The 22372-nt window shown below is 36.0% G+C and overlaps 1 protein-coding gene across 5 annotated transcripts in view; it reads left to right on the top strand.

Annotated features, from left to right (window-relative positions):
- The window catches only part of ncor2 (nuclear receptor corepressor 2), a 181897-nt gene that overhangs the window by 92008 nt on the left and 67517 nt on the right, over nucleotides 1–22372 (top strand). For all 5 annotated transcript variants that reach the window (XM_056463320.1, XM_056463319.1, XM_056463318.1 and 2 more), the window contains exons 6-12: nucleotides 850–963; nucleotides 9871–9927; nucleotides 14607–14659; nucleotides 17507–17573; nucleotides 17841–18013; nucleotides 18491–18581; nucleotides 21020–21198. In XM_056463320.1, coding sequence (XP_056319295.1) covers nucleotides 850–963; nucleotides 9871–9927; nucleotides 14607–14659; nucleotides 17507–17573; nucleotides 17841–18013; nucleotides 18491–18581; nucleotides 21020–21198 — 734 coding nt within the window. The remainder of the gene's footprint in view (nucleotides 1–849; nucleotides 964–9870; nucleotides 9928–14606; nucleotides 14660–17506; nucleotides 17574–17840; nucleotides 18014–18490; nucleotides 18582–21019; nucleotides 21199–22372) is intronic.

Here is a 22372-nt window from a genome sequence, read left to right as displayed (position 1 = left end):
TCACTTGAGGTTTTGGACCGTGTCCAGACCGCTGCTCAATAAATGGAAGCCACCTGCGCTCCATTGTGGGGGTGATGGAGGATTGGAGAGGGAGTGAAACGGCTTGGAGTCTGAGCGGTTGTAGAAGTACAGTCACGCTAGCGAGAAAAATGAACCTCTCCTCATCTGCCCCTCAACCCCATAGCATTTCGCTCTGAAAGATTTGGCTTCTCTTTTCAATGCGCTAACAGACCCCGTCCGTCTCTCTCTCTCTCCTCTCCCCTCAGGTTTCCTCCGAGCATTAAAACATCTGGGGCAATTAAATGCTGTGGTAAACCTGAACGTAAAGCGAGGGAGTGATGGAGAGACGAAGTGAGAATATCAGATTACCGCGTGTTTGTCTGTCTGCGAGGGCGGCGGGACGGCTCGTTTATTTTCTTTAACTCAGCACACACACAGCGTCTTGATCCTGCTCTAGAGCTGATCCATATGAGCTTGAGCTTGTTTTCTGCGAAAAGGAGGCCCCTTGCAGGATTTCGCTGGAGCCACTCTGCGTTTATACATGCGTCTGTGTATAAGCTGTCAAAGACTTGTTGATCATTAATCTTTGACTGTTAAATTGTTTCTCTAAAGTGCTCTAGGCATGTCAGAGAGCTTGTGTGGCATTAGCAGTGCGTCTGATGTGGCAATGGCCTTAATATTAGCTCTCATGATCCTTAGCTATCTCACTGCTTATTTGTGTGGAATTGCATTAGTTCACATTTATAAGTATGAATAAGAATTTCAGTTTTGTTCTTTTTTTATTTTTTATTTCATTGTTATTTTGATCCTCATTGTGGATTTATGGATTCCTCTGTATTTTTATTTTAGCAACAGCTGGAGGAAGAGGCTGCGAAACCTCAGGAGCCCGAGCGCACCATCTCTCCTCCACCCAGTGAAGCCAAGCACCGCAGCCTTGTCCAGATCATCTATGATGAAAACAGGGTGAGAAGAAAATACTTGCCCCATTTTATACATACATTTTGCTATTATTTTTTTAAATATATATATTTTTTTACTCTTTTAAATCCTGTTTTACTTCTACTCCTTGGATTAGTACAACCACTGGCAAAAAGTATGGAATCACCACTCTTGGAAGATGTTCATTCAAATGTTTAATTGCGTAGACAAAAAACAAGCACATACAGTTGAAGTCAGAATTATTAAACCCCCTGAATTATTAGCTACCCTGTTTATTTATTTTCACAATTTCTGTTTAACGGAGAGAAGATTTCTTCAACACATTTCTAAACATAATAGTTTTAATAACTCCTCTCTAATAACTGATTTATTTTATCTTAGCCATGATGACAGTCAATAATATTTACTAGATAGTTTTCAAGACACTTCTATACAGCTTAAAGTGACATTTAAAGGCTTAACTAGGTAATAAGGTTAACTAGGCAGGTTAGGGTAATTAGGCAAGTTATTGTATAATGATGGTTTGTTCTGTAGACAGTCGAAAAAAATATATAGCTTAAAGGGGCTAATAATATTGATCTTAAAATGATTTTTAAAAAATATAAAACTGCTTTCATTCTAGCCAAAATAAAACAAATAAGACTTTCAGAAGAAGAAAAAATATTATCAGACATACTGTGAAAATTTCCTTGCTCTGTTAAACATCATTTGGGAAATATTTACAAAAGAAAAAAGTTTAAAGGAGGGATTAATAATTTTGATTTCAACTGTACATGCCACAAAACTATTTTTATTCAACAATACACCCTCCTGGCTGTATGAAACACTTAAAGAAATAAAAGAAAGAACACTGTAGTCAATTACAACTGATTTTACAGATCAAACAGTGGGAAAGAAATATGGAATCACACAACACACAAATCTGCTCACACAAATCTGAGGAAAATTATACGGAATCACCATGTACTTTGCAGTTTTAAAACAAACAACTGTATCTGATTACAACTGCTAATAAGTCTGCAGTTTAAAAAAAAGAGTGCTTGCACACCTTAGTGAGGTGTTGAACCAAGCTGATTGACATAACTCATGGTTTCAACACGAGAGATCTCAGTTGAAACATAAGAGAGGATTATCAAACTTCTCACAGGTAAATCTTAATGGAATGTTGCAAAAGATGTTGGTTGTTCCCTGTCAGCTGTCTAAAATCTCGACCGAGTACATATCAAATGGGAAGGTTGTAGAAGTGAAGCCTATTGGTAGACCAAGGAAGACGTCAAAGTGTCAAGACAGAAAGCTTAAAGCAAAATGCCTTCAAAACAGACAATGCACAGCAAAGCAAATGAGAAACAAATGGGCAGAAAGTGGAGTCATTGTCTGTGACCGGACTAAAACTATCATTAACATCTCTAAACAGAAAAGAACAAGGTTTCAGTGGACTGGATGAGAGTGATATTCAGTGATGAATCACGAAACCGCATTGGGCAGGGTGATGATGCTAGAACTTTTGGTACCATTCCAATCCAAGTTTATGAAGAAAACATGCAAATTTCCACAATTATTAATGTAAAGGTATGGGAGAGATGATAGTCATTACATTCGTTATAAATGCACAAGTTTATATTGAGATTTTGGACACTTTTCTTATTCCATCAATTGAAAGGATGTTTGGTGATGATGGCAACATTTTTCAGGATGATAATGCATCATGCCATAGAGCAAAATCTGTAAAAACTTTCCTACAGGAAAGACATATAATGTCAGTGGCATGGCCTGCAAACAGTCCAGACCTCAATCCTATTGAAAATCTGTGGTGGAAATTGAAGAAAGTGGTCCATGACAAGGCTCCAACCTGCAAAGGTGATCTGGCAATTTCAATAAGACCAAGACGGAGTGATGAAGAATACTATTAATCCATGCCTCAGATAATTCAAGCTGTTATTAAAAGCCCGAGGTGATGCAACAAAATACTACTGGTGTTTTTATTTGGTGATTCTATATAATTTTCCTCAGATTTGTGTTGTTCCATATTTTTTCCCTCTGTTTGATCTGTAATATCAGTTGTAATTGACTACAGTGTTCTTTCTTTTCTTTTTAAAAAGTGTTTCATACAGTCAGAAGGTTGTATTGTTGAATGGAAATAGTTTTGTGGCATGTATGTGTTTGTTTTTCTCTACACATTTAAACATTTAAATGAACATCTTCTAAGAGTGGCGATTCCATACTTTTTGCTAGGGGTTGTATTATTTTCTGCTATTATATTTTATATTTTTAAAAAAAGGAATAAGAATTCAACTAAATGTTAAAGCAAATATTTTTGGATTATTACAGACTTGCGTAAACATTAGAAACAATTTGATTAGCATTGTAAAATCCCAAAAAATGACCTCTTAAGCACACGTTTGCTAGTACACGCAACCCACCACCACCCTAACAAAAGTATAGAATACAAAATTGTGCAGCTCAGAGAGATTACATCAGAAAAGAAGCAGGTAAGTCAAACAGCTGTGGCAGATCTTAATGAGAGAAATGAGCTGTAAAGTGTGTAATGAAGTGCTGCAGCTGATTGACGATGAACTCAGCCCACCTTCACCATATGACTCACAGAGACACACACACAATCCATTGTGCTGAATCACAGCACTTCTCAAGCACTGCAGATTTATCCAAAACACATCCACTGGCTTTATCGTTATTTTCAGATGAGGTACTGAACATGTTCTTGTTTATGGCAAAGTACCTGCTTCTTTATTTGTAAAGACTTTTTTTGTAATTGGAATATACCACATATATACACTCTGTTGCATACTGAAAGCATTAGCATCCCTCTGAAAGTGTAAGCATTATTACTTGGCAGTTGTTATTAGTACATTACAACAAATGCCCCCCCCCCCCCCCCCCCCCCCCCCCCCCCACACACACACACACAAAAAAAAAAAAAATACACAGTACAATGACTGTGATGAAGTTTTTTTTTATTTTTATTTTTTTTAAGGCTCTATTATTTGGGGTACACTACAAATCAAGCTTGCATATGGAAACACAACCGATCGTGTATAAGCCGTAGAGAGTAGATTGGTATATTGGTACTTATTAGAAATGTGTCTATGGTGCTAGTGGTCCCTCTAGTGGGGAAAGATTAGATTAAGCACACTGCCTGAAACTGAGAGCATGTCTTTATATATTAGTTTTCAGCATAAATGAAAAGGGATACTAGAAAAATCTGACATTGTGATATTTTGTTTTGCTGTGATATGAATTTAATTTCACCAGATGATTTTAATAGCTCTATTTAAAAAAGATTTCATTAATTTAGAGAGACTGGGATGTTTTTTGATGCAGGGGATTTGCAAAAAATATAATAAATGGAAAGCATATATAAATAGGTTTTCTAGGGATTGTAAATGTATTCAAGTACTAAAATTGAACAAACCAACGTAAAGTAATAAGGTCTTCATCATCGTATAAATAATATTTCAAAATATCTTTAGTGAACAATCTCAGGGTTCAACACAAAGGATTTTTCTACTGGCCTGCTTGGCCAAGTGATTCTGATAATTATTTGCCCTGCCAATATTTTCACTGGCCCCACCAAAAAAAAATTTATTTAAATAATGTGTCAAAAATAACATCTGTGAATCTAGAATTTAAATATTTAAAAAATGTTACTTAATGTATAATGAGAAAAATTCAAAGTGTTATGCAAACAAAAATAGCAGGATGAAAAAATATGCAGGTATTTTATTGCAAAACAAAAGGTGGCTGACCTGCCAAACTGACGGCAAACTGTTCTAAAGGTCACTTCATTTTTTTTCGTTGTGTTGTACCCATGTAATTGTCTGCTTCCAAGACGTTAGAAACGTACGTTTTCTTTTAGCCTCAAAATTTGATGTTGCCACCATGCTGCCGTCTCTTCACTGTACTGGTTGTTATCAGGTTTCGGAAAAAAAAACGAACAACATCCAGTCAGATAAGAGGAACCGAAAACTAATGTGGTGTTTAAAATATTTCATTTAAAGGATAAAAAAAAGATAATACATTTAAATTGATATGAAATATTGTGAAAATACTATTACAAACTACAAAGTTTGATGTATTCTTTTGTTTCTCTTGAATATTGCTTTTTGAAAATTTTTATTTGGTATTTTTCTCTAATTTATACATTTGGGCTACTAATTTTTGAACCGATAATCAAAAGTTACTTATCTACTTATCTAATGTACCATATATGCACACATATATAGTATTGTAAAGGAGAGATTGGTGAGGTGTGTACTCTATAAAACATAAATCATACATACTGATTATATTCTCATTCTTCAGAATGTAAAAGTCAAGTTTCCTGTAAGGGTTTGTCAATACAGTTTGCACAATATAAAAACTGTGTGTGTGTGAGAGAGAAATATGCTGCAGCTAGCTCTCTGCAACTCACAAGGTCGCCCACTGAAGTCAAGCAGGCCTGCACCAGGTCGGTAACTGGATGGGAGACCACAAGGGAACACTAGGTTGCTGCTGGAAGTGGTTTTAGTGAGACCAGCAGGGGGCGCTCAACCTACGGTCTCAGTGTGGGTCCTAACGCCCCAGTATATTGATTTCTATACTGCTCAATAAGCGCCGTCTTTCGGATGAGATGTTAAAGGAGGTCCTGACTCTCTGTGGTCGTTAAAAATCCCAGGATGTCCTTTGAAAAAGAATAGGGGTTTACCCCGGCATCCTGGTTAAATTTACCCACTGGCCTCCTCATCACGGCCTCCTAACCATCCCCATATCGTAATTGGCTTCATCAATCTGTCTCCTCTCCACCAATCAGCTGGTGTGTGGTCTGGCGCAATATGACTGCAGTCGCGTCATCCAGGTGGATGCTGCACATTGGTGATGGATGAGGAGATTCCCCCACAAAAATGTGTAAAGTGTTTTGAGTGTCCAGAAAAGCTCTATATAAATATAAGGTTATTATTTTATTATATATTATATATGCTGGTTTATTTTCTTTAAGTGCTTTATGAAGCACATATGTTGTAAATATGTTTGCCTGTGATAACATGATAATAAAGTGTCGCATCTCATATACATGTAATTATTTGCTATGCTTTTTAATGCATCTTGGACTGCATTTTATCACAATTTCTTTTTAACATACTCTGGGGAAAGCATCTTACATCTCCACTTCATTAACTTCATTATTTGATATGCCTTTTACTGTTATCCGACCTCAAGTGTATCCAGTCTCTGTATCAGTCAGGTGGTTCTGGCTCCCATCCTGCTGTGATCTTTTAATCACACCCTCCATCTCTTAATACATTAAGACCTCTCGTGCTGCGATACTGCCAAAGAGCACACACACCTTCCTGCTCTCTTCCAGGAAGTGCTCGATGCTCACTGCAATCTATGGGACGCAATAGAGAAGCCAGCTCGCTGAAGTGCCAGTATCACACCGATTCACTGTGGGAGAGGAAATTGTCTTATTAAAGTTGGCACGTTCTGTTGTAGTAGCTGTTTGCTGTTTTCCTTTCAAGAGTTTTATTGCAGTGTGTTCTTGGACACACAAATCATTTTATTTTTTTGGCTATGAAGCTTTCAGTGCTCACATAAATGCAGGAAGACGCACAATAATAATAATAATAATAATAATAATAATAATAATAATAATAATAATAATAAGGCTAATGGATAAAAATAATAAAACATAACTTCAATAAACAGAATTAGAGCAGTAAAATGGTAGATTAAAAGGGCGTTTATTGTGTTATCTGTAATAAAATAATCAGTGTGACCAATTAATTAAATCAGATTCTCTTAAGGGAAGAAAAATCAGCTATTTTGCCTACAGTGTGTTTATATGTAAATAACCTGTGTTATGACTGGTTAAACTCTTTGCCCTGGAATAATATAGTGGCTAATCTTTAAAAATGGTAGAAGCTTGTCCTGAGAGCACTCTAGTACAGTGTTTCTCAACCATGCTCCTGGAGGACCACCAACACTGCATGTTTTGGTTGTCTCATTTGTCTGTCACACCCATTACAGGTCTTTCAGTCTCTGCTAATGAGTCGATGATCTGAATCAGGTGTGTTTGGTTAAGGAGAATGTTTCTGGTGCTGTTTCTCAATATGCGTTCTTCAGTGATCTTGCGTCCTCGTGTTCTCGTGTAACGTCATCATCAACGGCCAAAGTTCAGTTCCAAAATCCAATGGAAGATGCATGAAAGTTCCTGGATGTGTTCTTGATATCGAGGATGCACCAAATCATACTTGAGCACAAAACTTGCTCGAGAAGTCCCAAAAGTCATTGCGGCTGTTTCTGAAAGGAGGAGGGAAGCGCAGCATTTTATGCCTATACCATTTTATACAGAGATATAACTAGGCCCACACGTAATCACATTTCCCTAATATTATTGTGATATAATATTAATAATATCAAAATGTTCATAAGATTTATTTACAATACAGTTTGTAAAGTAATATATTCTGCTCTTATTTAGATATATTATATGAGAGACTTGCTTTGTTTACCAAATAAGTGTGTCTGATTGGATTCACATTGTAAACATTAAATAAGCGTAAAAATTTATCATTTGTTGATTTCATATATTAAGTTTTTAGTTACGATACTCCTAAAATCATTCCGCACAAATCCACAGATTTTTTTACAAGATTCTCAGCAGAAATAGCAAAAAATGGCTGCAGATTCTGTCTGGCCCTAGATATAACTTATTTATCTCAGCAGTTTCCCTAAATGAGACTGTGAAAGTAAACATTAGTGAAATGAAAATCTTAATACAGGCTTGGACACATTAGGGGTGTTTTCATATTAAAATCTGTATAATTGTAAGGTTTTTGTTCATGTTATTTATAATGAAAAGGGGAAAAAAATTGTTGTATGAATGCTGGAACGTTTATCAGCAAGACCATCAGCAAGAAGAACGGATCTCATTTCTCACAGGATGTGTTTTGTGTTCTCGCGGTGTTCCAAGTTCGTTTTTCTGAGGTAACCTGGAGAACCAGGAGATCTCCACGAGACCCCAAATCCTTTTTCAGCATTCTTGGAATTGAGAAACAGCCATGGAAAATGTGCAGAGCTGGTGGTCCTCCAGGAATGTGGTATAGAAACAATACTCTAGTATATAGTAAGATTTAAATACTAGGTAGAAGCCAGACATTAATGTATGCTAGCCAAATGTAAATGTTAATTATTAAGGTGGAGCACTGATTGTGACCAAATATCTAAATATTTTAGATCACAATAATTAATTTATATTAAATGACATATTTATAAATGATTTTTTTTTATTCAGTTGTTATTTCCACAAATTGAAATTTGTACAATCAGATAAAAAAATACTTTTAACAGCTGTTACCCAATATATACCCCCCACCCCCCACCCCGTTATATGCACATCAGGAAACACAGAATAACTGTAGTTTAGACTAAGCTATTAGATAAATTACTTTTCAATTTGACATTCATAGTATCAGATGAGGGTTAAGTGTCCAAGATTGCTTTGACGTCGCATATATAATTCATGCTGATAACAGTTCAAGATACAGTATTTCCAATAGTGAATGTAACCAGTGCTTAACAGAGAGATCATGAGGCGTTTCTACCTCTGTACCGACGCTTTCTTTATAGAAGTTGAAGCAGCTAACCAAAATTTACGGACCTTTGCATTTAAGAGAAATTAAGAGTTATCATTTAATAATAGCAATACATGATCTTTGGGGAAACACATTTTTGTAACTGTACATAAAATGTCCAGCACAAAATCCCAAAGGTTTTGCACCTCTGGACATTTCCATATCATATGTAAAAAGGTATCTTTTTAAGGATGTAAGGATGTGGAGATAAACCTATGATATGTCGTATACGTGTGGTTAAATATGCCCTGTAAGTAGTTTTATTGTAAATGATCTGGTGATTAGGGTTTGGGGAAGCTTGGAATGTATTATCCCACACAGTTTCCCAGTATGAAATAAGTTTATATTATATTCTAATATTAGTAATATATAATATATTCTAATGTTAGTCTAATATTAGTTAGTTGTAAAATAAAAGCAGCGTTAGTCAATTAGAATTTAATCTTTATATTGAATAATTTAAGGATGTTTACAATTATTCTTTTAATTATTATGCAAATTAAATGATGCATTCGGTTAAATATAATTTAATCAGTTTTGTCTAATTTAAATAATGATTATTCGTTAGATTATTTACTTTGAAATGAATTGTTAGTAGTAATATTTTCATTTCATCATTTTAATTTAGGTTATTGAACTTTAATAATATGAAATTCAATTCAATATTAAAGTACATGTGAAATAGCATGTTGCACACACTAAATTTGCAGACAAATAGAAGAAGCTCGAGCGGCTAGTCGAATGCGCTCCATTAATCCGATCTCAAATAATGAAATAAAATCACCTTGTAATTTTTGGAGAGTGCATTAGTGCCTGTATGTGACCATTGAAGTTCTTCCCCTTTGTTTGTAGGAGAGAAAGGACATGTAGGTTTATGGCTTTGCATGTTTCTGAGAAAGACACACAAGTCACACATACCTGGCAGCAGTCTGCTGATTCTGTCTCTAAAATCCCTATTAGCTCTTTTTTTTCCTCTCCTCTCACTTTTTTTCTTTCTCTCTCCAAATTTGAGCAGGACCGCACAGAATGTAATAGATTCAGCTTTCTTTATTGCGTCTAATTGGATTACCTCCCCAGCCATCTCTCTCTCTCTCTCACACACACACACACACATACACACACAAAGAGAGAAGGGAGAGAGAGGTAGATGGCACAGGGCAGCGAGTGTCTTCTGTTGAGAGCTCTATTAATAGTACATCCCTTATACACTGGCTTGTTTATGTGTGTGCGTTGGAGAGAGTGTGAGGTGTGTTGCTGTGGTGATGTGCTGCTGACATGTGCGCTGTGTATGTGTTTTGAACAGAAAAAGGCAGAGGAAGCTCACCGGATCCTGGAGGGACTCGGACCCCGAGTAGAGCTGGTGAGTCCACATTTCTCCTCTTATTTCTGCTGCTTTCACACATCAACTGTCTTCCTTTGCCTTCAGTGTTGTCTATCATAAAGAGCTTACGGCATTAGCTAATGCTGTTTGAGTATATATTAATTGTATGATTTTCAGTATTCACACAATGGCATTTGAATGAGTGCTTATGTCAGTTTGTCTCCAGTTTATGCCATCATAACATCATCTAAAATCTTTGAGCTGATTTCTAAATAATTAGCATTAATTTTGTTTGTTTAATGTGACATTAAAAAGTCAGTTGATGTGTATGAATAGCTACAGTAACATGACCTCCACAGTGTGATATATGAGCTCCTTCAGCCTGTACATGGAAGTCTGTGTGTGAATACATGCACTGCTGCCTGTTTGTTTACAACATGGCTGTTGACCTCCTGCAGATGAGTTTGCCACAGCGCTCAGCATCTATTAGCTTAGCTTAAACAATTAGTCGTCATTTTCTAATGACAATTTTGACGAAAGAAATTTGTGGAAAAATGTTCTTGAATAGTCATTTGATCACAGCTAAGGGCAATCAATATCACATTTGACCACTACAGCACTGTGGCACTAGTGTAATTCAGTCCTCCTGAATGCTAGTGCAGTAGAAACAAACAGCACTAATTGTGATGACTGAGTGCAAGTGATTCTGAATTAGTATGTGTGGGAAAGTTTCACAAAACCTAAAACTGAGGATGCCATAGCTTGCAATGTATCCGAGGTGGAACTTGCTTTTCATGGTGCACAATCTGCATTAGGCTTGGGCGGTAATAAGGTATACCATGGGATCTAGAAATAGCATGGGTATCAGTTTCAATATCGTTATACCGGCATATATAGGACATGGTTTTCGCTACATTCATTCTTCCATGGCGGGGCGCCGCACCAAAATTCATCGAGCAATGGCTGCTTTACAGCTTCTCGTTCAAAACATTCAGTCGTTTTATTTTTTAATAGCGGGTTATAATCGCACCAAAACCTATTAAAAGGTGAGTGAATTATAACAACGCAAACTTTTCTATAATCGTAGTGTTACTGTGTGTTATTTGTTTAACCCTTTAAGGTGACTTGCTGACGGACTGACTGATGCGTGAGGCCAGCAAACACGATGTAGCTTTAAGTTAAGATGAACCGTTTCCACAATTATACTTTATAGATGAAGGTCTATGGCTCTGCTTACAATGACTTCATCTTGCTGGAGTTTCACTTTACTTCAGGACGCATAAATGCTGCTCTGTAGGTCTATTGGAGACATTAATAAATATTCCTAGCAAATTTAATAAATGTTGGAGACATACTCGTTACATTAACGCACTAAATCGCACTTCAGCAGCGTTTATTTGAGAGCGCACAAGAAAATCTGCACTTGAGCACGAACAGAGGAAATCGGCACTAGCAAAGTAATTCGCATTCTCGTATTACATGAATGCGTTCTCGACTTGTAATACTGAGCTCACGCCATTTGCCTTTGAAATAACGCCATATGGTATTTGGTAGATCTGTGTAAAAGGCCTGCCACCACAGCTGGAAAAAATCCTAGAGGAAACACTGTAGGAGACGGGTTTAAATATTGAATATAATTTATTTAATTCCAAAAAATGCGTGGTTGTCATCATGGGACAGTGTGGAGGAGAAAGAAAGAGTCGTGGGAAAAGATGGCGAGTCGTGCACCAAGTGACTTGGTCTCAAAAAAGAACACAACTTCTGCCGTTTGGCAGTATTTTGGGTTTCGACTAAATGAGAAGGGAAAGGAGGTAAATATGGATAAGGCAATTTGCAAATTGTGCAACAAAAAGGTGACCATGAGAGATGAAATACCTCAAAGCTAATGTCGCATATACAGTATTCAGTTTATGAACGGTTTAGGCACAAGCCAACAGTTTGATGATGCTGTCTGAGCCTTACGTCAACATTTTTTTATTATGCACAGTAATATATTATACCGAGTACAATAAGGTAGGAGGTCTGACGCTATCAAAAATTAGATACCGCCCAAGCCTAATCTGCATGTGGACCAAGCTAATGATGCAAGGATCGTAGTTATATATGCTGATCGGCCAGGTGAGGTAATCAAAAAAGACATTTTTATTAGTTGCGAATAAATAAGATCAGACTTTTTGTAAACCTTAGCTACAGTCTTCATTAAAGAAGTGTTTTTTATTTATTTTTTTAAACCAGGGAGATAAGACACTAACATGCAGACTGTGACTCTAATGTGAAACTGATCAGAGAGAAAATAAAAATGGAGAATTAAAAAAAACAAATAAGGAAGGCAAGAAAAGCAGTGTGCTAGCATAGTGAAGTGGTTAAAGTCAGTGCTTGGTTAGAAAATAGGCTTTAATTTGTGTGTTGCGATGACAGCAACATACACTCTTTAGAGCAGTGGTCTCAAACTCAATTCCTGAAGGGCTGCAGCTCTGCATGGTTTAGCTTCAACCACCTCCAACTCACATCTGCTTAATAGTCTGTAGTAGTCTTAAACACCTTGATAAGTTGGATCAGCTGTTTGATTAGGGTTGGGGCGAAACTGTGCAGAGCTGCGGCCCTCCAGGAATTGAATTTGAGATCTATGGTATAAAGGGGTAGTTCACCCAAAAATGTAAGTTGTCATCATTTTCTGACCCTTTATTTCTTCCACTTTTTGACTTTTTTTGTTGAAAACAAGAGAAGATATTTTGAAGAAAGCTGGAAACATATAGCATTGACGTTAGTAGTTTTTATTCCCTGGTATGGATGTCAATGTTTATAGGTTGGCAGCTTTCTTCAAAATAAGAAACTCTTAAGTGTTTGGAACCACTTTAGAGTGAGTAATAGTTTGTAAATGTTCATTTTTAGGTTAACTATCCCTTTAACGTCACTCAATCTGCTGTTAAAAAAGAACAACTCTCTAATATTGAGTAATGTGACAATCTGCTGCGGATATCTGTATTAGAGAAAATAATAGGTGCGCATGGATGATTTGTTTTGAGCTGTGGATTCGGGTGACATTCGAGCTGGTCAAGTTGTTAATGTTCTTTAGCTTGCGTTAACTAGCACTAAATCTTTTTATTAGACTGTAATAACAATAATAATAGTAATGATAACAAGAACAATATAATTACAGTAATGTTCGCTAAGAATTGCAAGCTCGATAGACCTCAGGTGGTTATTGTAACACAATTAGCTATTATAGGAGAGGAAAGTGATGATAAGAGGGGACACTGATAGGAGTTATTTGCCTTGCCTTTATTTTCTTTAAAAAAGGAGATGTTAGGAAGACTGACCTCATATCAGTTACTTATGAGCTACTTTTTCCCAAAGAAAATAAAAAAGTTAAAGAATGAGTTCAGTCGGTTCAAAGTTCTTTAAACCAACTATTTCAGAAGCTGATTTTTAAAGTCATTTATTATTATTGTTAGAATATGTGTAACTCAGTGTTTTAACTAGTTGCAAAAGTTGAATAATTATTCAAAACCTGTTAAATGGCCATTAAAATAATCAATAATTTATAATTGAATTGTTCAAATAATTGTTTGATTTATTTATTATCAAAATGATAATTTTTTTCAACCCTATTAGAAGCCAAATAGGTAGTGATCATTGAGTACATTTACATGGACACCAATGATGAAATTTTAATACGATTAAGACAGTACATGCTAATGCATTATCATGATAATGTGCAAGGATGAGTCTACCATGTAAGCAGCAATTTTTATTATTATTATTTTTATTTTTTATTTATTTAATTCCACAGAACGAAAGAGAAATGGGATTAAGACATGTGGAGTATGCTGATTTTAGTCGCATTATTGAAGTGCAGTACAGACATATAAACACCTGAATCACGCTATTACCATTGTGTAGGATTTTCACCGCATTTTGTGACAGGATATTTCATACACACACAGCTGTTTGACATTATTCTCTGCACTTACCGAGTCAGTGAAAGACCACAGACACACACATTACGAAATGCAGAGTTTTTTTCCCCCCATACGACGTATCAAACTCCATTAAAACGCCACTCTTCCAGCAGTTCATACTCTCATCCAATATCTCTTTTATCACAGGGGCATGCATGAAATGATCCTGAATGAAAGTGAAAGTTCCAAACTGCTGTTAGTCGACAAATTAAAAATGAAACACCTGAAATTACATGGAACTCCAGAGGAAATGTGGATAACGTGGTGATGCAATGATGTTTATCAAATTATGTACTAAAACATGTAAAACGGGATCATGAAAGGAACATTTAAAAAGCAACTCATGTAAACACCTTAATCATATTATTGTGTTATTCAGATGAAGGCAAATCATTTGATTCCTGATGTCCACGTAAACATGGTCATTGTCTTGATAATAGAGTTGATACATCAGCCTTTCACATCACAGCCTCCTGTTACAGAGGCAAGACACACTGCCACATGTCATGTTTTCCCTGAGGAAAAATCCTTCGCTTGACATCTCAAACGAGTCTGTGATGGTGATAACAGAAGGTTTTTAGTTTGTGGTGTTTGTAGAAAACACCCTTTTCTGTTTCTGGGCTTGGCTGAAAAATGGGACAGTAGGAAAAGAGAAGTTATCCCAGAGCCGGGCTGCCTTGATGTGATTGCATAGTGTGTGTGTATGAGTGTGAGAGAGAAACTGAACTCTACTGCTTTCATCTGTTTCCCCTACAGCCTTTGTACAACCAGCCGTCTGATACCAAGCAGTACCATGAGAACATCAAAATGTGAGTGCACCTCTTGCTCTTTTCTTCAAAATCATGATCAGCTCCGTTAATTACTTCTTGTTTGTCTTCTCAGTTTAGAGGAGAGTTTGTATTAATTGAAAAATCGTGAGCCTGGATTGGGCACACACCTATATGGTCAATTTATTTTCTAATATATAATAGAAAACAGCACTGGGAAAGTTGGTTTTCAACTTTTTTCATTAAGTAGGGCTTGTATTGGTACGCTAAAATCATAGCAAAAATATGGCCGTGGTGTACGACAGTTTCAGTCGACGTCATTCACACTCGAGGAAATGTCAAAGTAAAGCTGTATGGGTTCACATATCATATGGAATGCTTTGTACTTGTGTATAAATGTTCATTACTAACCTTTCTGTGAACATGATTATAAACTGCAGATCAAAGATAAAAATAGCCTACTGTAACGTCTGTAATTATAAACTACAATTAACGTTATAAATGCAAAATATATGAACACACACAGAGCCCTACAGTCTCTGATATGTTATCAATTAGAGAAAAACTACACACAGCATACATTTATTACTTATTTGGCTTCAAACACACGCAACATAGCTCACAATAAACGCAAACCTCTCATCTGTATGTTTAATCTTCACCAGCACATGTGAGCTCTTGTTAGAGAGTAATTCCTTCATTCTGAGTTCATAATAGTCCAAAAGATGATGATAATAGACTGTGAGCTATATGTTGTTTTTGAACCCAAATCAGGACTAAATGTATGCTGCGTGTAGTTTTTCCGTAATTGGTAACGTGTTCATATACATTGCATTTATTTATCAATTTATTTATTTAATATAATAGCGGTCATTACAGTGGGATATTTAGCATTTTCACTACAAATACTCATTCAATTACAGTTTGAGTTTACAGTTACAAGTTTCTATTCCTTAGCTGCTTGTCCATTTATTCCCTCTGTTGAATCTTCTTTAATGTATAATGTTGTGCTTTTGATTGCACAACTCACACAATCATGAAATGTTATCATTAATTATTGTGATGCGACAAATCCCCTACGTCCATTCTTTTCCCAATGGTCTTATTTCAGTCGAGCAGACAAATGTGACAGAAAGATAGAGAAAAATAAGGCATATTTAAGCTTGTCTTCAAAGTTTTTAGTCAGTCATTTATCAACCCAAGCAGCATCAGTGGGAAGTATGTGTGTAAGAGGTGATGTGTGGGTAGATCATGGGCATTTCAGTGTGTCTTGCACGGCAGCTAATCCTGCTGCCATCTGCTGTGTAATGCAGCACTACCTCTGCACTTACACACTTAATCTAACTCGCATAAATACATGCACCAGTTATACTTCTCATTCAGTGCTCATGATGCCAGTATGGGAGGTATCTGACCCCAGACTGATTTCCCTAATTATATAGACATAAACACACAGTTTGTGCCAAGACCTACTGTATGTGCCCACACACTGACATGTAGGACTCCGTAATGCAGGATGAGACTAGATTAATGCTTGTGACCTCCAGTGTGAGAGGTCAGCGGCCAGGAATTAATCGGTACAGCGTGAGAGAATTAAAGCTGATTACTAAGCTGACCTGTATTACTTGTTAACTTTCTCTCATACACAGTCATTACAGTTCCAGCGTTTGGGGTCTGTATTATATTTGTCTTTTAAGGTTGCACTTAGTTGATCTGAATTCAGTGTATTATGAAATTGAAAATACTGTTACGTATAATGTTACATTTTTGATATGGCCTTAGTCTTTTTACTAATAATTTTTCGAATTTTACAGCATCCAATGTTATAAAGCATTCTAAAAAGCTGTCTTTAGCGTCACTTCTTGTGGTTTCTTATAAGGCTATATCTTATAAAAATAACCATAACCATAATGACTTAACCTGATGATTAATCAGTTGATTATTTCTTTGATTAATTTATCTGACAAAACCCCAATATTATTCATTACAGTTGGATAATTATAAGGAAAAAAGTATTTGCATGAGGATGTTTGCATGAGGGTGTTTAGTAGATATAACGGCACCAATGCAATGGTAGACGACATTTTGGAATGGTTGTTTAATTCATTCATTCATTTAGTCTCTTTATTAATCCAGGGTCACCACAGCGGAATGAACCGCCAACTTATCTAGCACATGTTTTACACAGCGGATGCCCTTCCAGCCGCAGCCCATCTCTAAGAAACATCCACACACACTCGCTCACACTCATACACTACGGACAATTTAGCCTACCCAATTTAGCCTACCTACAGTCTTTGGACTGTGGGGGAAACCAGAGCACCTGGAGGAAACCCACACGAACACAGGGAGAACATGCAAGCTCCACACAGAAACGCCAACTTACCTAGCTGAGGCTCGAACCAGCGACCACCTTCTTGCTGTGAGGCGACAGCACTACCTAGTGCGCCACTGCGTCGCCCGAATGGTTGTTTCATTTTATTTAATTTATGCTTCATTCTATTTTTGCCCAGTCATTAATTGTTAAATGATAAACTTAAACTATGAAATTAATACCAAATGGCACCATAGCAAGAGACTTATCAGGCATTCTGTGCATGGAGAGGAAAACAATAGATAAACATAGCATTTATTTTGTTTACAAAGGTAGAATGGCATAGTTTTGAATGATGCCTTCTATGTATATGTATGACAAAAATAGATGTTTCATTTAGACTGTAATGACCGTAATCACGAAGCCTGCCTTGTGCGCTTGTGGTAATGCTTTACTGGAACACAAGTGAAGTACAAAAGCCTCCTGTAGCCTACATGTGATTTGTTTGGCGAAAAAGATGTATAGCAAGTATAGATTAGATGCATCAATTTCTGATTATCTCTTCTCTCTTCCAGAAATCAGGCAATGAGGAAGAAGCTCATTCTCTATTTCAAAAGAAGAAATCATGCTCGCAAACAGTGGGTAAGTGATGACGTTTAAACACCTGAACATGAATGATGGGCACATCTCTATGAGTACAACCGGAGGAAATCCATTATAGCCTTCTACACCATCTTAATTCATAGGGTGATCATGTCAGTGTAGTTTTTGAATTTCAATGAGTGGTTAAGAAACATTGGAAGTGTTAAACTAGTAAGTTATTTGGTTTAGTTTTAATGTTCGCTCCCTTTATACTGTGATAATCTCAATTTTGACTAAAAGTCTATACATTTTGCCTGGTGTATTCAGGAACAGAAATTCTGCCAGCGCTATGACCAGCTAATGGAGGCCTGGGAGAAGAAAGTTGAGCGAATCGAGAATAACCCACGGCGCAGAGCCAAAGAGAGTAAAGTGCGCGAGTACTACGAAAAGCAGTTTCCTGAGATCCGCAAACAGAGGGAGCTGCAGGAGCGCATGCAGAAGTTAGTAGTAGTGCGCCGCCTTGCACGCCTACATTGAGTCTATTTATTTGTATATGTAAATGTGTGTAAATGTATATTTATTCAGGTTTTTTTTTTAGAATTTGAGTAATAATATTGAATAAAATACAGATTTATGTACAATTCAGTTTATACATTAACATTTTCTGTCTTTTTTTTAGTAGATATATTATACAAAATACTTACTGTAGCTTTGTTTACCTAACAAGTGGTTCTAATGGGATTTGCATTGTAAACCTTGATTAAAAAGTTTTATATTTTTAATTTCATGTGTTAAGTTTTTAGTTACTATACTCTCAAAATCATTCTGCATAAGTCCACAGATTGTTAAAGCAATTTTGAGCAGAAATCACAAAAATAGTCATAAGATTCTGTCTGGTCCAGACATTTGCATGGTTCATTTGAAGCTTGTGCTTTATAGAAGTGTGTTTATATCTGTGTTTGTGTATTTGTCTGCAGTAGAGTGGCTCAGCGTGGTGGGGGTCTGGCCTCGGCAGCCCGCAGTGAACATGAGGTTTCTGAGATCATCGATGGCATCTCAGAGCAGGAGGTAGGAGCGCAACTTAAGTGAACACAGTGTTTTCTGCATTGCTTTTCAGTGTGATTCACCATTTCTGTTAGACCTTCAATCAAAACACTAATCCAGTTCATTAATATACACTTGATAGTAAAGGTCTGCACAGGACTGTTTTAAGGTCTCGCTTCCGCTGGGTTTTATTATGCTACCGTCCACTCCTGCTTGGGTTTTATTCCTCACTTGACTGCTTCTCCTAATAATTCACTCTTTGTTCACCTGCTGTCCCTTTAGAACAGTTTTTATTCTGATCCGCCCGTTCCCATTAAATTTAAGTCTTGTTTTTACAATCCCACATTTAAATTTTCACAAGATGCTACAGGTTGTTTTCACGTGACGTCTTTGATGATGTGTAAAATTCAGATGGAGTGCAGGAAGTGGTTCTTCTACATAGGAATCGCTATCAGATCATTAAAATGTTTCTGTTTATGTTGTTTTTAATTGTTGAAATCGACCAAAATAAGAAATGCGGAACAGCTTTTATAGACTTTCAAACGTTTTTGCTCATAAAGAGGAGAAAGTTCAAGCAACTGGCTGAAAAACTTTTGGATAAAAAAAAAAACAACACAAAAAAACACGAGAATTAATTTGACAGCACCAATATAGATTATATACAGGCCTAGCTATGTGTATGTATATGTTAATGTGTTGTATAAAAATCAGATACAAACACCATCACACTTCCAGTAGAGTATAAACTTTGTACCCTGTCATGTAATTGCTGCAATGAAATCTCCGTCTTGTTTTGAAAAAATCTGTGTCTTTACTGGAGTTTTGGCGGAATAAACAACCGTAACGTGAATATCGAGATGTGCAGCGATTGAACAAAAATTTTAATTCAAGTAATTATCTATAGTATGCTTCCAAACACTATAGTATTCACTATAGTATTTTTCATGTAGCGCAATTATACAGTATGTATCGCATCGATGACAGGAAAATCTATTTTAGTTTCGTCGAGAACTCGACCCTCTTTATGATATAACGATCATGCCCAACATATGTGATTCTTTTCCATTTATATCTCCTTTGAAATATAGTATAAATCGCAAAAGTACTGACTTTGTCTCCCATTAATTTTTTTAACTTCCTGCCCTTCATCATCAGAAACACGTGAATCATCCACAAATCGTCTCCAAACACGTTCATATTACCGTGACATTTGAGTCGCTCACACTCCCGCTAAAATGAGCTATGGTTTTCTCTCTGTCCAATGCATTTAGTTTACAAGCGAAAGAGGGTTTAGCTTGAAAAGCAAATAGAGAGAGAAAAGCATTTGCCAAATTCCTTTTTAAAAAGCTTTTTAAATTGTGCATTTACTGTAAATTTGTTTTAAATGATCTATATATAATATATATCTAATATATAATATCTATATATAATAGGTGGTAACAACAGCCCGTAAGTTGTTGGGAATAAAACTAAAGAGCATTAATAGTATATACAAAGAAGGTGTACTTATTAAGGCTATCATGATTGTCAATGATGAGTGACATCCTGTCAAACACTTTCCAATTGTTACCATTAGGTCGTCGATATTGTGTTCCCAGGTGCGTAAGAATTAGGAAACAATTATCATTTATACCCCAAGGAATTAAGTTTTTAAATTTCTCCTCTCTCAGTTGATGACTAGTAGACTGGATTTTTTTTACCATGTTTTTAAATTATTTATATTTATATATATATATATATATGCCAAATGTGAAATTTCAGAGGTCTCTGTGAGTGTATGCTGCAAATGAAATTTCCCTAAGGGGACCAGTAAAGTTAACTAACTAATATAATATAATATGGTTTATATTTATCAAATTGACTATTTATTTATACATTTAAAGTTATTTATAAATGCATTGTTTTATTGCTTTATAAAATGACATTTAAAAACACAATTTAAATGAACACATTTAAAGATGTCTATTTATTTGTCCATTATTTGTTCATTTAAATTGTGATTTATTTATAGACATTGGTATACTTCAACTATTAAACTGATAAGTTGATTCTTCATTTTATTTCCAACTGGCACTCCCGGTCCTCCACACATTAAACACATAATACGTAATTAAAAAGTTACACTACAAAACCGTTTATTCAGTTTTTAATCACAATGTAACTGTTTTTCTGTTTTCATTCAAGCAGATGAGCATTAGAGACTTTTAAACTCTAAGAAACAAAACTTAAAACAGACAGTATTCTTCAGTGTTAAATGTTTGAGCGTTTAGTGCACAGATATCAAAGTGTCTTCACATCTCAAGGTCTGATGCACAACCAATTTGGTTTTATGGCTGATGGACTTCCTAAACACACAGTCAAGATTCAGTGGCATATTTGCTGACCATCTCTGCCTTTCTTTTAGCATCACTCTTTTTTTTTCTCTCTCTCCCCATTTCATGTTTGTCTCTTTCTTGCTGCAGAACTCGGAGAAACAGATGCGTCAGTTAGCTGTGATTCCTCCCATGCTGTTTGATGCCGAACAGCAGAGGATAAAGTTCATCAACATGAATGGGCTGATGGATGATCCAATGAAGGTCTACAAAGACAGACAGGTCATGAACATGTGGAGCGAACAGGAGAAGGACACCTTCCGTGAGAAGTACGTTCTGTGCTTTCAGTGTGGAAGTGCATTTTGATTTTTCACGAAGGGATGAGGAGTTACGAAATCTGTTCTTAGTTGAATCAGCATGTGGTTTAGCATCTATCGCTTTGTTTTAAATAGATCAGCAGTTTATATGCTTGTGGCTGTGTTTGATAGTTGGTTATTGGTTTTATGATTTTTTAAATATATTTTTTTATTATTATTATTATTTTTTTTTTTTTTGCTTATAGGTAAAATAATTACAAACTAAATAAAAAGTTGACTTTAAAATATGCTTTTAAAAGTTAATTAAAATGGTAGGCTACTGTTCTTAAAGTAAACAGAAAACTCCAGTACTTAAACGTAGAGTATTAATCTATTCATCAAAATCTGAAAATGTGGCTTGGACCTCATAAACCTAGGATATATGTTATCATATTCATATATAAACCATTTTTGATATATTTTGAAAAATGTTACATGTACAGATGGCAGATTTGTATGTCTTTGAAATCTAAACATTAACTTGTATTTAAAAATAAATGGAATGGAGTTACATATTTAAATTAGAAATTAGATTGGACTAGGTAGAGGACTGCTTACTGTGCATCCTTTTCAGTACGTGTGTCAGAAAAGTGAGTGATTATATGCATGAATACACAGCTTGACCAATTCATACATGGTTTATCCATTCATACATTTGTGTTAACCGCACACAGAGACTAACTTTAATCAGGCTATATTCAAGCTCCAAGCTTCAAGCAAGTTGCTTGAGTCTATGTTCTGTGACCTGCAACATTTGAATCACATCCAGATAAATTAGCCTCAATCTGATGTAACAAGTTAATCGAAAGCCACACCGCTTTACAAAACAAATAACTTTATAAATTGAAAACACATTATTTTGCACGACTCAGATTTAACACATTTGCAGTGTGCGGAAATTCCTAAGTTCGAATGAACTGAAATGCCAACACAACAGCACTGGGCTGCAAAAGCACTTCTCTGCTCCACAAGAGCTGCGCGCCTCTTTCTTTGGCTCTGCTACAAAGTGGGTTGATTTTTAGGATCTGATGATGCGATGACACTAAAGTAAACATTCCAAGCCCACCGATGTGATCATATGCTTCAGAGAACAGCCGGTGCTGATCACATCAGTGTAATCATTCGTGTTAAAGGGTTAAAAGTGTGT

This window comes from Danio aesculapii, chromosome 8 (genome assembly GCF_903798145.1).
Source record: "Danio aesculapii chromosome 8, fDanAes4.1, whole genome shotgun sequence".
In the NCBI taxonomy this organism is placed as follows: domain Eukaryota; kingdom Metazoa; phylum Chordata; class Actinopteri; order Cypriniformes; family Danionidae; genus Danio; species Danio aesculapii.
The sequence above is the reverse complement of the archived record's forward strand: the minus strand, read 5'-3'. Positions and strand labels throughout refer to the sequence as shown.